The following is a 25,847-nucleotide window of genomic DNA, read 5'->3' as shown; positions in this document are numbered from 1 at the left end:
CTTTTAGCCCAAAATGTTATTGTTAAAAGAAAAAAAACAGCGAGACATTAACGAATGAAAACTGTCATTACCTGTTCGTGGTCAGTCAATAGCCGCGTGTGGTGTCCAAGTTTGTAAATAAAGACTAAATGACAGCTTCTGATATATTTTTGTATAGCAATTAATTTCATTCATCTCCTACTTGCAGGTGTACCTTTGTATTGTGTGATATAGTCCAGTGAAGGCGTGTTAAGGGCGGGTTTTACAGGAGTGCCGCGAGTCATGATTTCAGCCTGTGCTCACGCTGGCCAGTGGAAAAGCAGCTAATGGGTGAAGATGGCAGAAGACTGTACATTCGCGAGATGGACGTATGCGCATTACTTCGAGTTTGTCAGAGATAAGGACAAGAAGAACGTCAAATTTTAGAATGTTAAGTTCTACTTCTGTAGTTATTTTGGTGAAAGTAACTCAAAAGTAATACAGGAGTAATGTAACGCATTACAATTCTGAGACAGTAATATTGTACGGTAAAGAATTACCTTTAAAGAACAGTAACAAGTAATCTATAATGTATTACAGTTTGGAAGTAACACTGAAACTGAGTAAATGAGAAAGCCTTTCTAATAGATCTGCATTTGTGTTATGACAGCATCCATTTTGACAGTTAAATATTGTACTACTTCCAGCCAAATGCAAGTGTCAATCACAACACAATTGGCAGAACAATTGTTTTCACTTGCGGTGTGCATCACGTCTTGAGATTCTTTTGCTCCTGTGTTGAGAACATAGCGTGTTATGCATTAAGAAAGCAAAGCACACATACAACTTATCTTCCACTGTTTATTTGTTGGTGACTTTACATGTTTAGAAAAAGAACCCAAGGATTTTTCCTCCTGTGTGTTTCCGTCTGGCCTCCTCGTGGTCCATGATGCCAGCTGAGGTTGTCAAAACAATGAATCTGCAAAGAATAAAAAGAGACAAAAAACATTACCAGGCTATCCAAGACGGTGCTGCCCTTTGAATACATTTCTCCCCTGGCAGATGTTTAGATGATTCTGCACTGCATCACTGGCATTTGCAAGATCTTAATATAAACACAAAGCAATGAAAAGGGATCATTTGTGACAAATGTAAGCAAATTTGGGCAAAACCAGCCTTTAGTTGGTCAAGAAGACAATTCAGTTACAAATAATGAACAAAAGTTCAAATCAAACATGACTATGAATAGTTGACCAACGCAGATATTTTTTTAAGCGCTGACTTAGTGCAAATGGTAAAAAGCCAATATAATGCTGATATCTGTCAATTAAAGACAAAAATGAAAATAATCCAATTTTTTTAAACATTAAACTCAAAAGATAGTTGAGGCGTATAGTTTTCTTGCATTTGCCTCGCGCCAGGTGCTTAATGCGCAAGACGCGTTTTCCTCAGTGCAGAACTTTAATTTCATAGGCATATTCTCTATCTGTAAATGTTAGAAAGTCTTGCAAATATTTCCATTTTGCTGTCAGAAGTGGACAAGCCTTATGCTAGTCTCTGCTTAACTTCACAGACTACAGTGAACGAGCGTCACCGCAAGCATGCGCACCAAACTGATGGAGCGCAATAGAATAGGAGTCCAAAGAAGTGTATTCTTATGGCACCATACAATAGGGGTGCAGAATTGTCGACATTGCGATGCAGTAATAGACCATAATCGATTATACACTACTGACGTTTCTCTTACATCGTTCGTCACATACGCACTTCTCGTGCTAGCGTAAAATGGGGGAGGGGGATGGAAAAAAAGCGAGTAATAAAAAATGCACACACTATTTTAAAAGTGTGAGCTCAAGTGTGTGCATTGTTACTTAAGTACACTTGACAGTTTCATGCACTTTTAGTAATTACTAGTGTTTGTTCTAAATGGTCCTGTTGTCTGCTGTGTTTAGACTTAGGTTGTGTTTGATGCATTCAGGAAGTGCACTTTCTTGGAGCAGTTAACTTAAAAAGGGAGTTCATATAGCTGACTGCTTGTATTCATTGACAAATGTAGCCATGTACGGTAATATTGAAAAGTGAAGATGCAACGCATCGTGATATCAGATCGAAGACAATCGTAAATTAACTGAATCGTGAGACCAGTGACGATTCACACCCCTAGCATATATGGGTTTTTTCCAAAAGGGAAATGTAGAAAATACAGATACCGTAAACCGCCATTCTGCCAAAAAATACTGAGAGAAGATTTTTTTCCATATCATTCAGCCCCATTTAAACGGAGGGTAGAACGATTGCTGCTGTGACTGGTATTCTTTAGTGTAGTGCATATTTACATACATGAATGACCATTTGAAACATTGTATATTTTTTATACACAGCAAAAGTAGCATGTATTTGACCAAAATTTCTGAATTGTCAGCAAGCCGACCATCTAGATAGCACGGTATGTTTAAATGCTTGTCAACGAATGTGACACTACATTTTATTCGAAATGAAAATGTCTTCAATACATTTTGGCTTTAATATTTCCCCAAGAAATAGGCAAGAATGAACCTGATGTCCTTCATGATTACTGTTCTTTCCTACAACAAAGCATTGAACTCGAACTCGTAATCATGACTTCACATGCTATCAGAAATGTTCTACTTATCACTTCTGAATGCAGCATAAGTCTGCTCTGATACAAACGAAGTCACAGAGCCTGATACTAGGTTACTATACTGTATTAAATTTATAGCTCAAGTTTACTTTGTGAAAACTCTACATATAACTACCGATTATCTTAAAAAAAAATCCAATCAAATAATCATGGAAAAGTTCAAATGCTGCAACTAAGAATTCTAACAATATTAATGTGACGGCTAGGGTTGGGTACCGAAACTCGGTGCCAATAGGGAACCGGTTCCGACGTAAACGGTAGTAACCAGACCGAATAAGAACGACAATTTCGGTGCCTGATTTCGGTGCCTGACTTAATTAGGCACACACACACACACACGCACAGTCTCTTCTGTCTCGCATGCGCGCTCTTGCTCGCAAGGTTTGGCTGCATTTCACGTGTAAAATTACGCGTCAGAACGCCCTCTGGGTGTGCCGATAGTCTGAATCCATATAGAATCAAGCCAATTCATTGGCTGATGGCGCGGGCACCGCCTCGACGCACTTACGTCGTCATATTATGTTGGCGCGCGCGCGCCATCTGCTCCTCAGATTTCTTTGCCGAAAAAGGAAGCTGGTCGGCAGCGCAAGGAGCTTGGCAGCGTCTCGTTCCCTATTGAGAGAACATAGGTTACACCAGTAACCAGATATGTTCTCTTTTATGTTCACTCAACAATGCGAAGCTAAGAAGCAGTGGATTTGTATTTGTAGGCTGCTGTATCACATTCACATGCCGTTTGAACTGACGCGCTACAGCGATCTGTCACATTTCAAAGAGCCAAAACGTTATTTATTGTGTGAATCTCCTAAAAATATTGACAGAATCTGACAGCTGTGGATTTGTTCCATATCAAAAGTAACCTTGTCTGTCGGTGTCAGTGTCCTCTTTGTCCGCGATTTTTCTCTGCGTGAGAAAATGGATGTGTGGCATGCGTGAGAGCGTGTGAAAAGGGTCAATTGCGTGAGTCTCACGGTCAATGCGTGAGAGTTGGCAGCTCTGCCTGCTAGTAATCTCTATTAATCTCCAGTATTATTACATTGTTTGATACAATATTGTTTTATTTGATATTATGTAAATGTGGATTTTTATTTTATATTGGTTTTATTATTATTTGTATTTATATTGTTTAAAGATTTAAGTTAATGTTGTGTCCAGTTTGGCCCTGTAAATAAAAGGGTATTATTTTTTGATAAAGTGTGTGCGGTTTCGTTTTCTTAAGTACTGTTTCAAGAACCGTTTAAGCACCGGAACCGTTTAAAAAATACCGAGTAGGTACTGGTATCGGATAAAACCCAACCGATACCCAACCCTAGTGACGGCACAAAAAAAGGAATAGTTTTTATCTACCATTTTGATATTTCATAAATCTATGCCTCTCCGTGTTTGGGTTTAACAAACAGATCAGTATTTGTCAGATATTCACATTCAAGCATTGTTAACCAAAGTTACGAATTTAACTTGAGCGCAAAAATGGAATATCGCATGAAACATTTGCAAATAAAGCACCAAAGTTTCCATACAGTGAGTCGAAGAGTGCAAAATCGTCACTTTGATAAACTGGTGCTAAATATCACAAAGAAAAATGGAAGGTGCTGCAATAGAAGCCACTTAATTTCATTTAGCCTATCATTTTCTTTATTACCTGCGCCTCAGAGCGCACGGATGAAACAAATGCGGTCATGTTATCTTGAGGCAGGTAATTACACCGAACCACTTTGACGACTTTACTCAGACATTTCAGAACTAAAACAGCATTTGAGATGCTGTCCAACGAGATTGGTCCACTGTTTGATCCAGTTATGCCGTCCCATTGCAGTCATATGACATTTTTGATGCGCTTTGAGGAATTTATTTTGTAAATGTTTCCATCGTAGTTTATGAATATGATTTCTTGTTGATTTTTTTTTTTTTTTATCTGACGCGCATAAAATTAAGCGGATGGAAACAGCCTGTGAAAGACAGCATAAAGCTAATATAAAACAGTAAAATGCAAAAAAACTAAAAAAAAACCTAAGCATTTACTCACCCGAACTGTCTGGACGGGAGAAGGTTGTTCTGCCACTTCTCCAGATCCTTCAACTGCACATCGAACCGTGGGCTGATAACGCCACACTGCATTACAGATAAAAAGTTCAGAAAAAGTGCTATAACTCCTACTTCATTTACATAAAACACCAGTAGCAAAAGGTAGAGTACATCAGTAAGTAATATGAACCCATTTATATGATACAGAACCCATAGAACCAATTCAATAAGGCTCGTCATTATGATGTTCTAAAAAATATCTTTTAAATTTTAAAACCAGCTGTGGGTTTTACCTAACAATGTAGGATAGCCGGGTCTATATTCACAATTTCTTCTACCATATTGCTTAAATATAGTAACCGTGACAGCAAAACACCCATTTTACCTAGTTGCTGTCCATTTCACTGGGCAGAACCCATAGACACAACTAACCTTGGCAGGGTGCAATAGTGCCTACATGTCAGGGACTATAACGTCTTACAGAAAAAGGCACTTCACGAATTCACATACAGTTTATGAAAAATTACTTTAATATTTTCAAATAATTTAATAGAACCAATAAGTGGGGTTGGTTACCGAACTCTGTACTTTTAAGGGCACCGACCGAATTACATTGGTACTACCGAGTACCGATTCACATTAAATCAATCAGTGGCAAATTTCAGTACCTGAGAACGCATCTGGGCGAGAGAGTAAGACTATTTAAATATGAATCCTGCATGTCTGTGTGACTGAATGGCGCAGACTAGGGGTGGGCGCTATACCGGTCTGAACGTGACTACCGGTATTATGTTGTACCATGATATGGATTTTGCGATACCGAGAATACCGTTAGATATTCATAAATTCAAATTTTGCAGTTATATTGTTTTGTTCAATTTGGTACTCTTTACAACTTTTAACACTACTAATGACGATACAAAATCGAGGCTGAACTGAACGTTTAACCTTTTCCTCTTGTGTCCAACTCGCGTGATGCACGGGCATTAATAATCAAACACAGAGAGCATGGTAACAGTCCAGTGTTTCCCACACAGACTAATTCATGGCGGTGCGCCACAGAATCAACACCGGCCGCCAGATAATGCCTGTCTGGCGCCAGACTGGATAAAAGCGAAGCAAACTCCGCGAGCGACAGCGTGTGTCCGAGCATAAGTAAATTGATACATAGTAATATATAATTACTATATAAGAGGTATGGGAGTTCGATAAATGGACAACAATATAAATAAAAACAACAATAAAATTATCTCTTTTGGTCAGTATACAAAACCTTCTCGGTTAACATAATGTTGTCTTCAATTAGGCCTAAGTGTCAAACCTCACACTATTTCATATTTATTGATTATAACGTATTCAATAAACCAAACTCCAGTGTTACTCATCTTACGAATTATTAACGAAGGAATTATTTTGACCCCTGCAAAATAAAAAGTGGAAAGAGATAAGTGAATTCAGGCCTACCTCATGTTGCACGTTTGCACTTTTTGAGAAAAACAATGGCACATTAAAAAAAGATTTTTCAGGTCTATTTCCAATTAAATCCCTCACCTTTTTCTAGTTATTGGGTTAAAATAAAATACATATTTTGCTTGTAATTTAACTAAGGTGTTCTAAAATGTGATTCCAATTTTTTTTCCTCATATCGCAATATAATATCGATATCGTCCGACTCCAGACAGTGAAAAATATCGTGATATGAATTTTTGCTCATATCGCCCACCCCTAGCGCAGACATGCCGTTTCATTTAACACACATACACTGAAGCACGCTCACAATATGAGGACATGAATGCATGAACATCTCCAGAGCCGCTCCTCAGCATTTAACAGTTTCATTTAAGAAAAACTATAGACATAATAAAACACACAGAAACTCAACGGTCTTCACACGCAACCCGTCAAAATAAAAGTTTGGTTTAACTTGACAAATATTAATGTTGTACAGTTGAATTTAGATCCGTCTGAATGTAATACAAACACTAATAATAATAAATTATCAAAACTTTAAGGAATAATCACAATTTTTCTCCATGTTTTAATTTTAACAGTATAACACTCAGTTGTGCAGCATGTTGTTTGACAAATGTTTGTTTAATTTCATATGATTAAAATAAATTAATGTTTTTTGTCTTCATTTGATTACCAGAAAATACACAAACTTTGTGGAAAACAAAACATTTCATGGAAATGATTTTATTATTATTATTATTAAAATGGTTGTTTTTATGAATATACAAACATCACATACAACGGCAGACATCAAGGCAGCTCTGGCATAATGTCAATAACACTTCAATAACTGTAAAGAAACAGTCATTTATAGAAGTAAACATGCCTAAAGTACCAAGAAAAGGTACCGCTGGGTAACAGCACCGAATTTCATGTACCGGTTAAAATGTGAATGGTACCCAACCCTACCAATAAGGCACTCCATGTTGTGTTACACTGTGAATATAGTAGGTTGTGATCACTCCACGCAAGAAGTTGTCACTAAACATGCAACACAGTACAAGTCTCTCATACTTAATGGTGTAATTCTAGACATTTTTTGTGACTATGTATTGAAGGTTTATTAAACCACACTTACCTTGTTCAGCCTCCCTGTGAGATTGACAACAATTTTCCCGGCTCGGTGATCATCAATGATCTCAAATTCTCCAATATAACCTGCAAAGATCACAACCAGCTTGAGCAGCTTGTTTCATGAGATATAACATCAGAATCTGCTTTACAAGACACTGAAAGGCTCATGAATTAACTCACCATGCTTCATCATCACAGTAAGAAAGCGCACTATAACTTTAGAGCAGGGCCTGATGAGAACCTGGCGTTTCCCACGTTTCTCAGCATTGTTGATGCTTTTCAGCGCATCAGCGAGAACGTTCATGCGCACCATGATGCCTGTGGAGACAAAAAATAGAAGAAAAAAAGTGTCATTTATCCGTTATTCAGTTAATATATCCATTAAACAGCCTCATCGCCACTCTCACAAGCCAAACCTCTAACGTTACTTTAAAAAACAGGTAGACCTTGACAAAGCAGGTTAAAGACAAAACGACCATTTTCGGTTCGTTATATAGTTATATGAAACCTGTATACAATTTTCTCCGACACTATGCGAAATGCTTAACGCTTAGGTAGTGGGTGAATTAGTTAGCAAATTAAGCTACCTTGGATTGGATTCACAATAAACCTTTCTACTTAAATACAGCATATATTTGGGATTAGAAACAAGGCACCGGACTGCTTGAGGACTTTGGTTTGACTCGGGTTATTAGTGTCTGCCCCCCAGAAACATGGGCAGATGCACTACTGAATGGTGGAGGATGGCGAATCATGAATATCAGGGAAATATATGCGTTTATATAGCCATGATTGACCAAATGACTCAAAAATCTGGCGTTTAGGCTCCACATAAACACATATTTCAGTCTAGCTGTTGTTGATACACAACGATGTCCGTGATTTTAAACAGATTATTCAAGCATTGTAGGAATCCTGAACCTTACCAGTTCTGCAATATGGCGGAAAGAGGAAGGAAGAGGGGCGCGCGGTGCAATTTGGGAAAATATGTACTCTCGCGAGAGCACAGAAGGACTGTCTGCATGTTTAATCATCTAAACGGTACTGCCACCTAACTGTTTGGAGCGCCTCTTTGACAAACGTGATTAACTGAACAGAATATTTTCATAATTTAATTGTTTGCTTTTTCTCTTTATTAGTCAATACTTATTGCAATCTTATATGCACTAGTATTCAGCTTTTTTAGAAAATTGTCTGCACTATAAATGTTCTGCTATCTAAGCTAGTGCTTAATACGGTCGTGATCAAACCTTGCAGAATCTGCAAAATGTTTATTATTTTAACAAGAGGGATCATACAAAATCCATATTATTTTTTATTTAGTGCTGTCCTGAATAAGAATTTTACATAAAAGATGTTTACATATAGTCCACAAGACCAAACAAATAGCTGAATTTATAAAAATGACCCCGTTTTTACATGCCCTTAATTCTTAATGCTGTGTGTCCTTCCATGATCCATGGCTGTTTTTTTGTTTGTTTGTTTTTTGTGATGGTTGTTATTGGGTCCCTTGTTTGTCCTGAGAAGTCAAACTGCCCAGTGTTCTTCAAAAAAACCCTCCAGGTCCCACAAATTCTTTGATTTTCCTGCATGTTTTGCATATTTGAACCCTTTCCAGCAGTGACTGTATAATTGTGAGATCCATCTTTTCACACTGAGGGATTCAAGCACAACTATTAAAAAAGGTTCAAACATTCACTGATGCTCATGAAACACGATGCATTAAGAGCCCGGGGGTGAAAACTTTTTGAATTTGAAGATCAAGGTAAATTGTACTTATTCTGTCTTCTGAGAAACACATGCAAGTGTCTTCTGTAGCTTCCGAAGGTCAGTACTTAATGAAAAAAATATGACCTTTAAACAAAATAGGATATATTTGGACATTGTCATCCTGTTCAAAAGTTTTTACCGCCCGACTCTGTTTCCTTATGTAGCATCAGTGAATGTTTGAACCTTTTGTAAAATATCTTATTCAGGACAGAACTAAATAGAACAGTACTAAATAGAAAATAACGTATTTTGTATGACTCCTTTTGTTTTGTTAAAATAATTAACATTTTTAGATGCTGCAAGGTGTATGTAAACTTTTGATCACGGCTGCTATCTAGGCTATACATTTATATATAGGCTATATGTGTGTGTGTGTGTGTGTGTGTGAATTTCTAAAATGCCCTTGAAATCAAATAGTTACCCCTCTGAATTTGACAAACTGATCTCAGCAGCATTTTAAATTTTATTTATTTTTTGCCCTGACATTTTCTATGGTCCTATTTTCTGCCATCTACTAGAGGTTGGAAAAACATCAAAAACAGACCAAACATAATTCATGCACATTGTTTATTCTGTTGATCATTTCAGATAATGCTTTATAATCTCAACAGACTGCTTTTATTTTGTATAGCAGTACAAAAGGAGCAGCTACGCATAAAGGTAAAAAAAAAAAAAAACAAGAGTCACTTAAATGTTAATGTCAGAGTAAGCATTGTTTGGGCCATATAATCTTTGATAGAAGGCTTTAAGTCCCACACAGTAGACCACAAATCTGTCTGGTCAGAGTCTATGGTGCATGTCCATTTTGCTGGTTCTTCAGTAAGAGATCCATGTAAGCGCCATCGATCAGATCCCCCTGCTTCACTCCCAGCTCCAGCATCAGCTGGTTTGCGATGGTCACTCCTTCTTCTCGGCTCTGGTGTTCTTTCATCACCACCTCAAGCTCCATGAAGTCCCCCAGGCCCTCTACAGAATCAACATGCACCCTGGTCTGTCCCACCATGTACAGCCTCCTCTCCTTCTTCACCTGCCCCACTTGCCCCAGTGCATCCGTCAGAACCTTGACAAGCCCCTGTGGGTCGCTGGTAGGAGTTATGGAGTAGTTTGACAGCTTGGGTCCTTCTGTATCTGGCCTCTCATAGAAGATCAACTGCCCTGTCCCATCCTGGAAGTCCCTGAGTTTCAGCCGTCCTGCGGGCACTTTGAAAAACGTGTCCTGCTGACGGATCACAGTCCCATCTGTACCGCTCAGCTCCTTTGCACGCTGCGTGAGGTAACGCAGGTCACGCAAAACTGCTTTTATTTCTACATTTGACGGCATGTTCACAAAAAATGCGTATAACAATAGCGCGCTGCAGTAGATCCAGAAGCTCTTGTTGCTTTCGCGCGCTTACCACAAAACTTTTAAAGCGCATGTGTGGTAGTTGGTGACGCTATTGATTCCTCCAAGTGAACGAATCTTTTGAATCAGTTCACGAAGAAGAACAAATCCGAAACGTTATGTCACAGTCATTCGTTAAAAACTCGATTCATTTAAAAAGTCAACCTAAAAACGTATTATTGTACTTTATTACAATTATTAATAATCATTAAGATAATATTTAAATATCATAACCGCTTTCCTCACAAATGACTACAAAGCACACCCATTCCCCTCCTCCATTTGGTCAAGCTAGGCAAGGCAACTATAAAGAATACAATAATAATAGCCTAAATACAATTTTAATCTTGACGAAATAAACATAAATCGTTCCGAAAATGAACACGTATTTGTTCAGTGAAAGGAGCGTATACGTTAACTATGCCCATACAATTATGTTTTGTGCTATAATCAGTCTTTGACGGTAGGATGAAAATATGAGCTCAGAAGGTAGAGATTGAGGGATTAACCACCGCATCTCTGAGCCGGAACGATTCGTTCACTACAAGATTCATCCAAAAAACGCCACTACTGCGCATGCGTACACAAGTATAGCTTTTCACTGCTGTGACTCAAGTCAAATGTCGCGTAGAACTCAAATGGATTTCTAAACAAAATATTTACACGGCTTTAATGCATTGACATCTTTAGGACAACTGAACATTTTTAGCTATCGAAATAGCACGTAATCCGTAGTGTCGCTAGTCTTCTTTGCTTTGCAGAGATATGTTTACATCCCAGACCTCTTCCTTCCAGGAGTCCATAGACGTGGATGAAAGGGATGTAGACTTCGACAACGAAGAGATCGCCGGATTTAGCCAGAAGATACAACAGATTAACAGCTACTATGCAATATACTACTACCAAAACACAAGGTACAGTGGTTTTCATTTACTAGTCATGAGATAACGTTAGTGACTTTGTGCCAGGTGTTCCACCTGCAGAATGCTTTGCAAAATGCTACTTTGTTTTAGAAATATGTTGCCCTTGTACAAGTATGTATGCCTCATATTAAAGAGTATTTGAGATTTGTGCATTTGTAGTTAGGTCTAGCCAATTTTGCTTCTTTTCTACGTGTATGAGTTAAAATTCACTATTTTTGTGCTTATGAATTAAGAGTTGCATGACATGAAGAGCAATGTCTTACATTGGCAGCATAGTTCATAATAGTGAGTTAGTCTTATGAAATCATATGACTGTATAATGGATGAGTTATACACAGTATATGGACCCTAATATGTATATAAGACATTGTAAAACACCACACATGAACTTGTAGGCCATTTATAACCTGGGAGATCTTAACATATTAATGCTTATTAAGTATTAAATGCATTATCAAACTACCCAGATCTGAGGCTTCTGGAGAGAGTGTGGCCTGGAGCCAGAGGAGATCAGACTCAACCACAAGTCAGGATGACTTTAGGTAAAGAGGGGTCCATCATCTCTCAGTCATCGCAGTCAAGTGGCTTTCAATGTTGTGATGGAAGAAAAATCATGGCTTTAGTCAAAAAATGCACACAGGATTCTGCGTCTTGCTTTTCATCATGTTGACTTGCTCATCTCATTCATAACCATTGAACTAATCTGTCTAACGGCAAACTCTTTAGTATATATCTCTGCTAGGTGCCGTTGGTGATTCTGTGAACATCTATGCTTCATTAACTGCTTGTCTGTCCGCTTGTTCACTTTGCCTTTCCTTGTTGATATTATAGTTTTTTTAATTTTTAACACACATTTTTCACACTTAAAGTCTCACCCTGCTGGACGCCAGCTTGCCATCCGATGCGGAACCAGAACTACGAAGCTACATCTCCCGCAGGCTGAGCAAGGGCGCTTTGCTGGGGGGTATGGGTAACATTGCCACCGTGGAACTAAGGTACATCGTATCAGTGTTGTTATTGTTAACTAACACTATAAAAAAAAATGTTTGTTAATTGTAATGAAGCTGAAATAAAATATATGTAAAACTTTAACTTTTAAAACGTAGAAATGTTAAATTAATTTTAAATGAAAATGAGAAAGATTGCTTTGGCAACTGACTGAAATAAGTTGAAGATGAAGTACTAAAATTATTAGTTTTTAATTATCCCTCAGTGCACAAATAAATATCCAGAACCATATCTCATTGTCATTCAGTATAATATCACCATGTAGGCTATTTTCTTTCTTAACTGATTCAATGATTGTTGGTGTTCAAGCATCCCTGAGCAAGCGGTGGGCTGTTACTGCTGTCTGCTGGAGCAAGAGAAATCTCCGGAACAGCCTGAGGCCGATGGCAACGGCTGGGTGGTGTGTCTTCTCGGAGGATCAGAGAAGGGCCTGAATCTATATCCTCAAATCAAAAATGACTGACCATAAAGTAGCCATGAAACAGAAGTTTTAATTGTCTTTTTATTTTCCATTGTTCCGTATATCCAAGTGAAACGGCTTCTCGAACAAGTAGAAAAATGTGGAATTGATTGTATGGTTGTAGTTTGCTATGATGTCATGTGAGTGACAGATTGTCCTGTCCTCATGCCAGTAAACACAGAGAAGAGGTGTCACTGCAATCTGAGGGAGGGGAAGTTGTTTTGATTAAAGATTATGAGGGCACATGAATAAAATTAAAAAAATTATATGCATGCACGGATAAATCATTTATAATAATAAACTGTGATATTCCATAAAAAGAACTGTGCATTTTAATTTCATGGTGACTTTAAACTAAAGAAAAACAGCATTGTGCATTAAGGAATGAAGTGATATCAAGTTTTTATCATTGCATTCAAATACTGTTCTCTCTTAATAGGATAATTCATTTTACTTAACCATACAAACATTCAGAATTGAGCTGGACAAGTACGTCCAGGGTCTGCAGGGCTGTTTGACTCCAGAGGTGAGGACAACAATTTTTTTTCAGAAACAATAGGCATAACGTACATGTTGAAATTGGTCTGTTTTGTTGAAGTTATAAATCTGCTGGCACACTGCCTTTGATATTCATTTGCTGTTAACATCGTTGGTAACCTCTTGTTACAGATGCATAACTTGGAGACAGATGTCAGGCCCTACCTGAACCAGTGGTATGAAGAGTCAGTAATGCACATTCACAGAGTGGTTCAGCTGTTGCAGGGGAACGTCGGGTACCTTCTGCATGCTGTAAGAAACCACTGCAGTCTAGATCATATACACTTTACATCTGAAAACAATATACTGTATTAAATGAAATGGTAAATGAACGTAACATCACATCTCTGCTACAGGCTTTGAGTCACAAGCTTGTAGAGGTCACAGGGACGGATGAGAAGACAGAAGCAGATGTAGCAAGGTGAGGAGAACAAAGCTCTTTTTACGCAGTACTCTTGCAGTTTAAGTACTGATAGTTACTGCAGCTTGATCAATTGTGTTGATTAGATTCATCAAAGCAGCAAGTCTGCAGGGTCTAGTCCAGGAAGACACCACTACAGCCTCCCTCTGTAAGGCCATGTCAGAGGACTCTCACACCAACCTGATCATCAACTACTCAACCAGCCCTCCCACACTAACCAATGAAGGTCAGCAGGAGCATCGTCATCATAAGCCACTAAATCTACAGGCTTTCTCCTTTCATGTTATTTTGATAATGTTGTGTTGTTATTTTAACCTCTGCAGTCAGTAACCGGTTCTGTGACGACTGGATCCAGGCCTTCCTCAATGCTGCTGAGCGCTTTAACCCTTTCCTCCTCCGTCAGATCCTGGAGAACTTTAAACTTAAGGTTAATGTGGTGTTCAATCATTTTTGTTGTTTGCTCAATTTACTTGATTAAAATGTAATAATAAATATTTATTAATAAATTCATATTACAAAAGTTTACTTAAAATACATTTGTGTTAGGAGCACATCAATAATTTTCATTGGCTTTAACAAAGAATTGCTGAAAAGGTTACATTTAGCATGCTAACATGCTATTGGTAGCAAATAGTTAAAGGGATAGTCCACCCAAATTGAAAATTCTGTCATCATATACTCACCCTCATGTCATTCCAAATCCTCCTTCTCCTGAACACAAAAGAAGATATTTTGAAGAATGTTGATAACCAAACAGCTTCAGTTCCCATTGAAACTTTTTCTTTTGTCTTGTGGTGGGATCCAAAACTATTCTTCAAAATATTTTTCGTGTTCCGCGGACGAAAGGAAGTCATACAGGGTGAGTAAATGACAGAATTTTTGGGTGGACTATCCCTTTAAATGCAGGAGATTTATTTAAATTATTCTAATTTGATTAGGGTCAAAGAATATTTTTTAAATGTTACATTGGTAACCGTAACTCTCTTCTGTCTGGTTTTCAGATCTCGCATAACACTTGTAATTACTCATTTGTTTCTGGTAACCCTCTGCAATCTGTAGTTTGATTTAATTATTAATATTTAAAAGTTAGTTTGTTGTAAACATTTGCTCGCAGTATAATGTATGCGCAGTATAGTATGTTAAATGTAATTTAATACATTAGAAAATGAATTATTACATTTTAAAAGTATTAAAATTCCTATTCCAACGTACTTTGTTAAAGCCTGCTTACATTCTCTATCTTCTTTAATTACTATACACTCTTCACTTATTTCTGGTATTGTTCCGTCTCAACTGAAAACTGCTGTGATAACTCCTATACTTAAGAAACCGGGGGCTGAATCAAGTAACTTTGATAATTTTCCCATTTCAAATTTCCCGTTTCTTTCTAAACTATTGGAAAGGTTTGTTGCAGCCCAAGTCCAGAATCATCTTTCTCAAAATGGTCTGTGCGAGCAATTTCAATCTGGGTTTCGTCCTTTCATAGTGTTGAGACCGCATTAGTTAAGATCTTTAATGACTTATTGTTAGCTGCTGACTCAGGAATTTTATCTATACTAATTCTGCTCGATTTAAGTTCAGAGATTAAAGAATGGTTTACTTCAAATCTTTTTAAACTTAACAGCAGTAAAACGGAAATTCTTCTTGTTGGCTCAAAAACCAATCTGATGAAATCCACGTTCATCTGTGAATATTGACAACTTACCAGTGTCTGTATCTAAACAAGGTAAAAAGTCTGGGGGTCATCCTTGACAGTACTCTCTCATTCGAAGCACACATATACAGTGTCATTCACTCTGCTTATTTCCATATACGTAATATTAATCGACTTTGTCCGGCTCTCTCAGTAAAGAGCACGGCAATACTTGTTCATACTTTTGTCACTTCCCATATAGATTATTGCAACGCTCTTTTTTATGGACTGCCTTCAAAGCTTCCACAAACTCCAGCTAGTACAGAACTCGGCTGCTCGAATCATCTGCAGAACTCCTCTAGCTGAACACATTACTCCCATATTACAACATTTGCACTGGCTCCCGGTTAAATATCGTACTAATTTTAAAATTCTTCGTACTTACAAGGCACTCAACAATCTTGCCCCTTCATACTTATCTGACCTTCTTCATATTTACACTCCTACTTGGACTTTAAGATCATCTTCTTCACTCACACTTGTTCTCCCTCGAACTCGCACTACTTCCATGGGGTCCCGAGCCTTTAGTCATGCAGCTTCTTATTTATGGAACCTGCTGCCACAAGATGTGCGAAACAGTGAAAGTCTTTGTGTTTTAAATCTCGCCGTAAGACCCATATTTTTTCTGCAGGCTTTTATGTGATTACTTTTACATTTTATTTCACTGGTATCCAGGCTGTAATAATGAGTATTTATTTATTGTTGATTGTTTTATTGTGTTTTTAAGGTGTCCTTGAGTGTCGTGTAAGGAGCCTATAAATAAAATGTATAATAATAATAATAAAAAAAGTATAAACTTAAATTTAAAAAGTATTTCAAGTATTAACTAATAATAATTACTAATCAGCTAAATGATTAAATTAACAAAAAATCTGTATAATATCTGTATATTATAATCTGTATATTACCCAACCTGATTTAAGAGTGATCCTATTCAGAAATGGCAATTACATCATTATGGCTGTCTTCAACATGCACATTCTTTCTCCATGCAGGCCATCCAGGACATGAACAACTTGAAGCGCTTCATCCGTCAGGCTGAAATGAGCCACTACGCTCTGTTCCGCTGCTGTCTGTTCCTGCAAAGCTGTGGAAACGGGGATGTGCTGCTGCAGAACGCACGCGCCGAGCACAGCAGCTTTCCAGAGGCCTGTGGAATCATAAACGTGCTGGAGGAGTTCCTCGGTGAGCAGGCGCAGGGCACGCTGTACTGACACCTCCCCGTCTGCAGGGGGGCACAGTGTTTCATACACTTACCTATCTGAGAGCACCTTGAAAGGAGTTACCCCTGAATTGGCTTAATGCACAGCTGCACTACTTCCTGAACTTCAGCCAGCTCCTTTGTTTCCTGTCTGCCATTATTGGCCAAACTGATTAATCCAGGTGTGCCTGGCCTCAGTAAAAGTAATCAGGCACACCTGGATTAATCAGTTTGTCCAATAATGGCAGACAGGAAACAAAGGAGCTGGCTGAAGTTCAGGAAGTAGTGAAGCTGTGCATAAAGCCTATTGCTATTCAGCCCCCATAATCATAGCAGTCTGGTCTGCATTTTGGGCACTCGGAAACACTAAATATAGTTTTGAGGTTCAACAGCAAAGATTGAAAAAGATTTTGCTATGATGTGCTACTGTATGTTGTTGTGGGTGCTTAAAAATTATAATCTGAATAGACCCTTTAAAATGGGCCAATGAAAAATCCATGTGATTAAACTTTATTTAAATTATTCTTCTTAATAATGTGTATATGTTAACACAATGGTGTTTAAATGTGATTCTAAGGTGTAGTCTCAGCTGTGTAGCAGTCATTGTTTAGATTTTAAAACAAGTGTTCAGCAGACCGCACTATACATTATAGGAAGCTAACCACGTAATCATGAAGCTCTCCATAAGCTAATAGCCTATTATCACTCCACTCCATTTCAGTAGAAAAATGACTGTGACCTGCATAATGCATTGCCTGTTTAATTTAATTTTTTGATAAGTGCATAATTTGATGGTTTGATATTCCTTTTTGTTCTGATAATCATAAATCGGATGTAAATGTAATGGTTGAAAATAACAGGTTTAAAAACATCATATACCTTAAACATGATATATAGATATATATATATATTAATAGGTGACAGCTGTAAGTAGCAGTAATGCGTATAATTATCATGTGTGGTGCCCCCTCATTCAGATTTGACATGACTGTACTGTGAAAAATTTGTTCCAGGAACATTTCATTTGTGTGAATTTGTAAATTAAAGAAATCTATAACACTGTGGATTGAGTTACTGTTAACTCTTTTTACCTGCCATTGACGGAATTTTCGAGACGGTCCTCACTGCAGAACACGAAATCCAGGGGGAGGAGTTGGATCCAGATCCAACTCCTCCCACCTTACATACCTAAACCTACCCATCTCCACCCCCTGATCCCTAATCCTACCCATCTCCACCCCCTGATCCCTAATCCTACCCATCTCCACCCCCTGATCCCTAATCCTACCCATCTCCACCCCCTGATCCCTAACCCCACCCCTAATCCTACCCATCGCCACCCCTTAGATCTGGATCCAACTCCGCCCCCTGGATCTCGTGTACTGCAATGAGGTGCTACTGGAATTTTCCAGCTTTCTCTGTTTTCACTGTTATACGGTAGGGGGGGCTATGACATTTTCTGAAAGAGTACTAAATTTCCTGATAAAAACACGGGCAAAAAAAAAAGCAGGAATAAACGGACTGTGAAGCTTTGGGGGAGTTGATGGAGCCCATGACCCGGAAAGCGGACATCTCAATTTTCTAATTGCACCGTGAGGAATGAGGAAGCTTCCTGGGGAGGATACACAGGTGGATCCTTTCCTCGCCTCGCATAATAAGGGGGTGGAGCTAAGACGCGAGGGAAGGAAACGAGGATGCACAAATAAGAAATGTGAAGCACCCATTGACTCGATCTACTCTATGGATCTACTCCATATATGTTTTGATCATCATTCTAAATCCGACCCAGATGTAGTCTTCGACAAAAATGTGATTTTCTCAGCTTTTTGCTCTAAATGTTTATTTTTTTTAATGAAACTTACCTATATTTAAGTGTTGATAAAAAGGAATGCATGAAGCTAGAAAAAAAAACACTTTTTTGTTTTGTTTAAAAGGAGAGGGTCTGTTCTTTTGACATATTACATGTTCAAATATTCATACAACAAAATATTCAGGGGGCTATGAAACTTTTGTGAAAATGATCAATGCTGGCATGCAGTGGCTGGCAACTTTTTTCAAAAACGCTGGCGGGGAAAGAGTTAACAGTTGACATTGATTCTTAAATTCATGCAAGAATTAAAAACACACTGTAAATTAAATGCAGGCAAAGCTGTAGTTTTTATACTTTTTTAAATCTAACTGTTTAAACTTCAAGCACCTCATACGGAATGGAACAGGCAGAGAAAAAATCACAAGCTTTTTCCACCTGATTATTTGGTAGGAACCAATTGTAGATTGTTGTAGAATGTTATGTTATATCATTGTTAATTTAAAAGGACTTCAGCGGGACAGATTAAGTAGGAGTCTTGGCTGGAGGGAACAATCATTTAATACCACACGTTTAATGTATCAGGATTACAACACATAATTGCATACTGGAAATACTGTACTTCAACATGGTAAATATGATCTGTAAGTTTTGTAATGGAATATCAGGCATATTTCTACAACAGTTTCTAAAGTTTATTTGTATTCAATTTATATATATTTATATAAAAATATTTACTATACACAGCATCACTGTAATATTTGATTTCCACCCAAAATAAAATTTTAATAAAGATTTTTTTTAATCATTCAACAATATTCCCTTAAAAAGGTTTATGAGACACAAATGTCAAAAAGAACAAAATTAATATACAAATCCAAAACAAATCTAGATACACAATGAAAAAATATATATTTTTGCTGCTTGTTCAAATGACTTAATTAAAATGAGCTTAAGCAACACAATTGCTATACATTTTGTCCAAACCTAATTTGATTGTGTTCAATCTGCTTAAATATATGTAAAATTTAAGTTTACTTAATCTGATTGTGTTGGATTACATGAATGATTTGTGTTGCATTTACTGAAACTGGGCGGTGCTTGTTAGTTCCCAGCATGCTTTGCAAATGGCTGAATTAAGAGAGAATAAATGTTGAAATTAAGTGTTATTTTATCTGTTTTTGAGAAAATGAGAAAAGGGGAAGACTACTTTTAACTGCTCTGGCTGAAGGAGCATGTAAATCTTAGCATTTAAGATGCTAATAAGTGCTATTGATAGCTAATTCTCATTGTCACCTCACTCTGACCACTCCACATACATTTCGTAATTGCGCCACCTATTGGTCGAAAGTGATAATCCATTAAATCATGTTTTAGTTACTGTATGATTATTCAGCTATTGTGCCTTAAATCTAACCTGACTCCGCCAGATGGATTTGCTCCGCATATCCATCTGGAAACCTTCCGTTGAAGTAGTTTTGGTAAGGGGCGAAAATACTGGTTAGCTGATTGGCCTATGTTGGTGATAGACGGGCCAAATCAACCAATCAGATCAACGAAGCATATGACGTACTAACAGAGCGTATCTTTTCCTCTGAGAAAAGCCTCCAGAGCAGTGTTTTGCTCTTCTTTCAGTGAAGAAATACTCTGTAATTCCGATAAAACTTGCTCGATAGCCACGCTGATGCTAGTTTCATCCGCTGAAGCCGACATGTTCTTTAGACTGAACTGACGCGCTTCTCGTTGCGTCACACCTCAACCCGCCTCAAAGCCAACGCTGATTGGACGTTCGTTTGGTGAACTGCTCCCAAATTTTCTTTAACGGAAAGTATCCAGACTGATCTGCGAGTGAAACCTTGAAAGCTCGCGAGATCAGGATGGTCTCACGAGGCTACCTTAAATCATCTTAAAGGGGTCATATAATGGTACATGCACTTTTACAAGTTGATTGTACTGAAATGTGTGTTGGCAGTGCCTGTACACAACCATCATATAATGATAAAAATCCATCCAGTGTTTTTGTTTTAATCTCCTTATATGTTTTCCCCTGCCTCAAATTGAGCCGTTCGTTTTTGTGACGTCAATAAAACGGACGCCCCTCCCGCGATTGTTGATTGACTGGAGTGTTTCAACACAGACCCGCCCTCGCTCGTCCTGTCAATCATAGTCTGCGCGGACCGGCGCGGTCATTGTTGATATGCTGGAGCACTGTCTATGAGCAGAATGGCGTCTAAGCGATTGTGGTGTTCTGTTCTTGGGTGCAATAACGAACACAGCAGTCATTTTCATGTTCCTAAATCCGAACCGCTGAAGACGCAGTGGCTGAGTTTGTTTTCGAAGGGAATATTCCCCACGAGCAACGTCAATGCTCTCATGTTTGCCGAATCATTTCTCAGTGGACTGCTTTATAAACGAGGATCAGTGTAAAGCTGGTTTTGCTGAGAAGCTGCACCTGAATAAAGGATCGGAACCTATTCGTGTTCCTGCTGAACCTTCAGAAGAACTAAAGTGAGTGTAACTTTTATTAATCTTTATATTAATATTTATATTAATCTTTGCAAATCGCCAGCTGCACGCTTCACAATGAATGCGTCTAAGGTTTACACTTAGGGTACATTACAGCATGTTTTCTATGTACAACGTTCTCAATATAATTCATAATCCCACGTTTATAATGAACAACGCGTTATGGATATTGTGTTATTGTGTTACAAACGGTGTATGCGCAGAACAGAGAGGCGGGGTGAGCAAAGCTCATTATCATTTAAAGTCATATGCACTGAAACGGCGTGCTGAAAACAGAGCTGTTTTTGACCAGGTAAAATAAGTGTTTTCTTACAATACTAATGAGAATTTTTAATTAAAGTATATTACAAACTTTTAATTTAGACCCTAAAGAATCATATTAGCTTGTACAAAAATGGCATTATATGACCCCTTTAAAATGTCTTTAATTGCTCCTTGCTGCAGTTGGTCTGACACTCCCAGCCATGTTGGCATGTGGTATTGTCATCTTGGGTTTGGCCCCAATAATTGCTGCTTGGAGTTATATTTTGTTTTTGACTTGTCTAGTTGTAAAAGTTCATCTCCTTTACTCAAAAGAACTTAATTTTGGAGGTAACCAAATACAGCTTTTGCTAAGTATGATTTTGTAACATTTAGAAGAACAGGTCCTGTTCCCCTCTTCTTCTGGATTAATCCCAATTGCCTTTGACCATGCGCTGGCTGTTCATTCCAGTCCGAGCATAGTATAGAACTGTAGTCTAAAAAGAGCAAATTATAGGACATTTATAAAAAGGGCATATCAATAACAAATAAGTTAAGAAAAATAATAATGTCCTATTTATCCACAAATTCACATTTTGAAAGGTATATCTCTAAATATTTAATAATCTTACAAAATAATCTTAAAAAAAAAAAAAAAAGAGTACACAAAAACTGCCTCTAAGCTGTCAGGGTTTTGTTTAGTTTCATTTTGTTTACATATTCTCTGTTCCCCTTTTTCTTTCACCTGTTCTGTTTTACCTTGATTACTCCCCTGTGTATTTAAATCCTGAGTTCTTTGTTCATTGTCCGGTATCTTTTTTTATCTTTAGTTTACGTGGAAGTTTTCTATTATTATTATTCCTGATTCCTAATTGGATTAGTGAATAAAAGAATTTGACTTAGGCCAACACTTTGATTTGCAGTAGAATGATATTTACCCCAAAGCATTCAACACCTTGTAGCTATACACCTCACCACCTGTAGGGGCTCTCAACTTAACATTACACAAATCAGGACAAGATTGCCTTGCTTTTTACGAGGATTAAACCATGAAGTACCACTACTGAAATTGTGAAACAAGAGGTTTAAACTTTCTATTTTGAATTACAACAGGACAAAGGAAAGGAAAAAGACATGTTATTGGCACTTCCCTGTTTAGCGTAGATGCCCAGGGACGGTTTGAAACTCCACAATGAACACAGATGAATCATTGTTCTACATTACCGATGACAGTCTGGATGGAAAATGAACAATATAAGGTTTATCCATCAACACATTTATTATCATCCCAGTCTTGCGAAAAGTGACTCAGGCTCACAAAGGAGCAGTTTTGACCCAGGCAGCAGATTCACTGTCCAAACATGCTATCATGTCATTTAGAAGATCATCACTCTCAGGACTCTCACTACTGCTGCTGTGAGATTCTGCGAAAAACAAATCACACATCCACTGGTTTGGTAAGTACATTTCATTTTCAAATACATAATATTGCAAATATGTTGAGCTGACCTAGTTATAACTCCTGAGTCTGACACATGATAAAAGAAGAAATGAAGACACTGACAATCCTATATTCTCTACACTTTTAAAAATAAAGGTTACTTATTGGCATCAGTGGTTCCATGAAGAACGTTTAACAGCCATGGTGTTACCACAAGAGGTTCTTTAGTAGAAAAATGTTCTTTAGATTATTAAAAAATGGTTCTTTTAAAAACTGTTCACTGAAAGGTTCTTTGGGGAACCAAAACCAGTTCTTCCATGGCATCGCTGTGAAACCCCGCTTTTGGAAACTTTATTTTTAAGAGTGACAGAGGCAAAGACAAATATTGTAAAAAATGCCCATCAACCTGTAATTTTCTAAGATCTTACCAATTGTATGTTCAGTCAGTTTCCTAATCAAAGCGTTTGGGACATCATAGATGCTCTCAGTCACCTCTGTAAAATGGAGAACAATCACAGGACACTGTGCGAAATATATCAATGTTTACAGTGTAAATGTATAATTTGAGTGTGTGGAGACTTGCCATGCTCTCCCTCATTGGTTGACCATTTGGAAGGGGGAGTGTCATAGATGACTTCTTCAGCAACTGCAATCAATCATTAGAAATCATCATCAATCAATTATCAAGAGTAATAGGTTCAAACTATATACAATCGTTTTTATAGTATTTTAAGTATACAGCTGGCAAGGCAAACCTTAATGCAGACGTGAACATTCTAAGTTAAAATACTACATTATATTTCACAAAGCATTCATGAAAAAAAGTTCATTATACATACGTTTTCGAGATGGTAGAACGTCATATTCATAGTCAGTCAGTATAAACTCCTCAGTACTTTGCTCCATTTCATTGTCTGTGTGCAGAGTTTCTTGAGTCTCATCAGCATCTGAGGACCCAAATTCTTGTAAGAGTCTTTCTTCATAGACATTCATAAATGTATTTCATTTATTTAATTAATTAATTAATTATTGCCTGTGATGTTTCCCAGACACAAGGTTGGCAAGAATATTAATCTGCTAAATAGAATATCTTAAAGTGATAGTTCACCCAAACATGAAAGGTCTATCATAATTACACTTTTGTTAATCTTCAAAACACAAATGAAGATATTTTAATGAAACCTTAGAGATTCCAGTCTCTCCACTGAAAGTCCATTACACCAAAACTTTGATGCAATATTGTTTTTCACAATATAATAAAGGCATTTTATTATTACACTTAAAGTCACAATGAAACCAAAATGTACAATTCTTAAAAAGTTTCCCCTCCCTCTTGGATCAACATTCGCTTCGATGTGACGGTGGGACAACCTGTCACTCACACGAGGTCACAGCCATAACAAACCACCATTATCCAACAATCCAATCAATTTGCGATGAACAAAATAAAGTCCCGCCCTACATTTTTTCTTGTTCGAGAAGCTTTTTAACTTTAATAAGTCACAATAGGGAAGAAAAAACCATCACAAATTCTGTTTCATGTCAACTTTAAGAGTGACAGTTTTGAATTACAGAAGGTATTACAGAAAAGCATTAAAAGTCAGCAGGAAGTGGAACTGGAGAAAGTCGAATCATGAATGCGGGACATACCAGTGAAGGACTGGAATGATTCTTGACCAATGGAGAGACATCTGCTGTCCATTGAAGTGCTGCTGGTCTCAGTACTTGATCCTTCACACCGGCTAGACCGAGCTTCAGGGTTGTTATCTGGCACCAGCTCCCTAATCTCAATAACACACACAACACATTCAGAGCGTTATAAATCTCATACAAATAGAAACACTTACATGAAGCGTTTCAAAGTGCAGCGGTACCCATTAGAGACAGATCCAGTTCTGTCGGGGCCATTGAGCAGCATGGCTTTCCAGAGCTGGTCTATCCACTCCTGCCTGACATCAGCTGTATCTGCAGCCTATTAGCACACATTCACAAATGGATTGCAAATGTTTATGGACAAAAGAGGCATAAAGAGGGTACTCGTAACTCCTTCACTCACAGTGCAATGCATGTTCCTTTTTTTAAACGAAACTATTATGACAGTCCTGTCTTAGTTTCAACAAAATAACATTATTCACAAGTGGTTGATGGCAGACCACATCCTCAAACAGATTATAGACACTCTCCTGATTAACGTGGAAACTCACCAGCATTTTCTTCTTCCCATTTTTCATTGTGATCTCAAATAGATAGCGATTGTTCTCCGATCTGTTTACCTCCCGCACAGACTGAACCTGTTAAGCCATGTTGTTAACATGAGCACTTATTTGACCTTCTAATCAGTTTACCAGCTTCTACACAATGATACTTAGATAATATTACAAATCAACTTTACCTCATATATGTAATATTGTCCCCTGAGGTCTAACTGTTGGGGTTAAAGAAAAACAATAGATTAATAACCTTACAAATAAGAATTTTCGGCGAAACGGCAGTAAATTGCATTTTTTGTCTTCAACAGGTGGTCAAACACATCTTACAAAAAAAAGCTTCAACCAAAGTCTGACCTCTGAGGTCCATTTAAAATGCACTATAAAAATATTAAATCAAACACTTAAATACTTACAGCACTCCCATGTTTTTTAGTGTAGAAAAAAAGTGTTGTATTGTAAAGTCTGAACCAGTATGTCACCCACCGAAGCCTCTGAGGAAAATATATTGAATTACTGAGCAAAGAGATTCTCTCAGGTGCACATATTAAGTAATGAGTATTAAATAGATCATAAATTAGATAATGTATAAAACGCAACTGCTGCTGCTAGAACTACTTTTAAAATAAAGTATTTATAAGAAAATAAGTATTCCGCAACTACCCTTAGACTGTCTAAAAGACAAATGAATGATTCCTCCAAATGACAGACATGAAACACTAGCAATATGTACATATATTCATACCATTTTGTCTTTCCGTTTCTTCAGAAAGCCCTGGCAGAGCGGAGACGGCACTCCTCTTCCAGTCGACATGCTCATGCTTAGTTTTGTAAGCTGAAAGTGTTCACACTTCATCATGAACATAACTCAACATCATGACTTCCCCTTGAAACTGTCACATCCTCACTTCAGATTTTTGTAGAATAAAGAGATGCTGTCCTCAGTCAAATGCCAAAACATGGGGGAGGTTCTTGTTCATTTGCTTTGCAGTTCTCAATTT

The 25,847-nt window shown here is 37.7% G+C and overlaps 3 protein-coding genes across 5 annotated transcripts; 1 reads left to right on the top strand and 2 right to left on the bottom strand.

Annotated features, from left to right (window-relative positions):
- Positions 1–807: 807 nt before the first annotated feature.
- On the bottom strand, positions 808–8,241 carry rps15a (ribosomal protein S15a). The gene is made up of 5 exons (XM_056258162.1): positions 8,158–8,241; positions 7,412–7,549; positions 7,236–7,315; positions 4,647–4,732; positions 808–937 (listed from the first exon to the last, which is right to left on the bottom strand). The coding sequence occupies exons 2-5, from the start codon at positions 7,542–7,544 to the stop codon at positions 844–846; spliced, it is 393 nt and encodes a 130-aa protein (XP_056114137.1). The 5' UTR covers positions 7,545–7,549; positions 8,158–8,241; the 3' UTR covers positions 808–843.
- Positions 8,242–10,943: 2,702 nt separating this feature from the next.
- On the top strand, positions 10,944–16,802 carry cunh17orf75 (chromosome unknown C17orf75 homolog). 2 transcript variants are annotated; one of them, XM_056258158.1, is made up of 10 exons: positions 10,944–11,296; positions 11,773–11,847; positions 12,175–12,300; positions 12,623–12,753; positions 13,244–13,299; positions 13,443–13,562; positions 13,667–13,731; positions 13,818–13,957; positions 14,055–14,158; positions 16,420–16,802. In XM_056258158.1, exons 1-10 carry the CDS (start codon positions 11,148–11,150, stop codon positions 16,636–16,638), a joined length of 1,185 nt encoding a protein of 394 aa, XP_056114133.1. In that variant the 5' UTR covers positions 10,944–11,147; the 3' UTR covers positions 16,639–16,802. The 2 variants fall into 2 exon arrangements, with proteins under 2 accessions (XP_056114133.1, XP_056114134.1); XM_056258159.1 differs by lacking the exon at positions 11,773–11,847.
- A 5,637-nt stretch (positions 16,803–22,439) lies between these two features.
- On the bottom strand, positions 22,440–25,814 carry LOC130090641 (uncharacterized). Of its 2 annotated transcripts, XM_056258126.1 has the most exons (9): positions 25,592–25,812; positions 25,263–25,340; positions 25,032–25,064; positions 24,844–24,930; positions 24,514–24,611; positions 24,290–24,420; positions 23,479–23,586; positions 23,068–23,285; positions 22,440–22,622 (listed from the first exon to the last, which is right to left on the bottom strand). In XM_056258126.1, exons 1-8 carry the CDS (start codon positions 25,709–25,711, stop codon positions 23,176–23,178), a joined length of 765 nt encoding a protein of 254 aa, XP_056114101.1. In that variant the 5' UTR covers positions 25,712–25,812; the 3' UTR covers positions 22,440–22,622; positions 23,068–23,175. The 2 variants fall into 2 exon arrangements, with proteins under 2 accessions (XP_056114101.1, XP_056114103.1); XM_056258128.1 differs by lacking the exon at positions 25,032–25,064 and having other exon boundaries at positions 25,592–25,814.
- Between the last annotated feature and the right edge of the window lie 33 nt (positions 25,815–25,847).

This window comes from Rhinichthys klamathensis, unplaced genomic scaffold (assembly GCF_029890125.1).
Source record: "Rhinichthys klamathensis goyatoka isolate OS25496 unplaced genomic scaffold, OSU_Roscu_1.1 h1tg000149l_1, whole genome shotgun sequence".
NCBI classification, from domain to species: Eukaryota; Metazoa; Chordata; class Actinopteri; order Cypriniformes; family Leuciscidae; genus Rhinichthys; species Rhinichthys klamathensis.
The sequence above is the reverse complement of the archived record's forward strand: the minus strand, read 5'-3'. Positions and strand labels throughout refer to the sequence as shown.

Excerpts from the sequence above, each read along its gene's own strand:
- rps15a (XM_056258162.1), bottom strand. The coding sequence starts at position 7,544 with ATGGTGCGCATGAACGTTCTCGCTGATGCGCTGAAAAGCATCAACAAT. Across the intron at positions 4,733-7,235 it reads TCACAGGGAGGCTGAACAAG|TGTGGCGTTATCAGCCCACG; the intron begins GTAAGTGTGGTT and ends TCTGTAATGCAG. Across the intron at positions 938-4,646 it reads CTCCCGTCCAGACAGTTCGG|ATTCATTGTTTTGACAACCT; the intron begins GTGAGTAAATGC and ends TATTCTTTGCAG.
- cunh17orf75 (XM_056258158.1), top strand. The coding sequence starts at position 11,148 with ATGTTTACATCCCAGACCTCTTCCTTCCAGGAGTCCATAGACGTGGAT. Across the intron at positions 12,754-13,243 it reads AGAGAAGGGCCTGAATCTAT|TCAGAATTGAGCTGGACAAG; the intron begins ATCCTCAAATCA and ends CCATACAAACAT. Across the intron at positions 13,563-13,666 it reads TCGGGTACCTTCTGCATGCT|GCTTTGAGTCACAAGCTTGT; the intron begins GTAAGAAACCAC and ends TCTCTGCTACAG.
- LOC130090641 (XM_056258126.1), bottom strand. The coding sequence starts at position 25,711 with ATGTTCATGATGAAGTGTGAACACTTTCAGCTTACAAAACTAAGCATG. Across the intron at positions 25,065-25,262 it reads CTAAAAAACATGGGAGTGCT|TTAGACCTCAGGGGACAATA; the intron begins GTAAGTATTTAA and ends TAACCCCAACAG. Across the intron at positions 24,421-24,513 it reads ACTGGATCTGTCTCTAATGG|GGAGCTGGTGCCAGATAACA; the intron begins GTACCGCTGCAC and ends TATTGAGATTAG.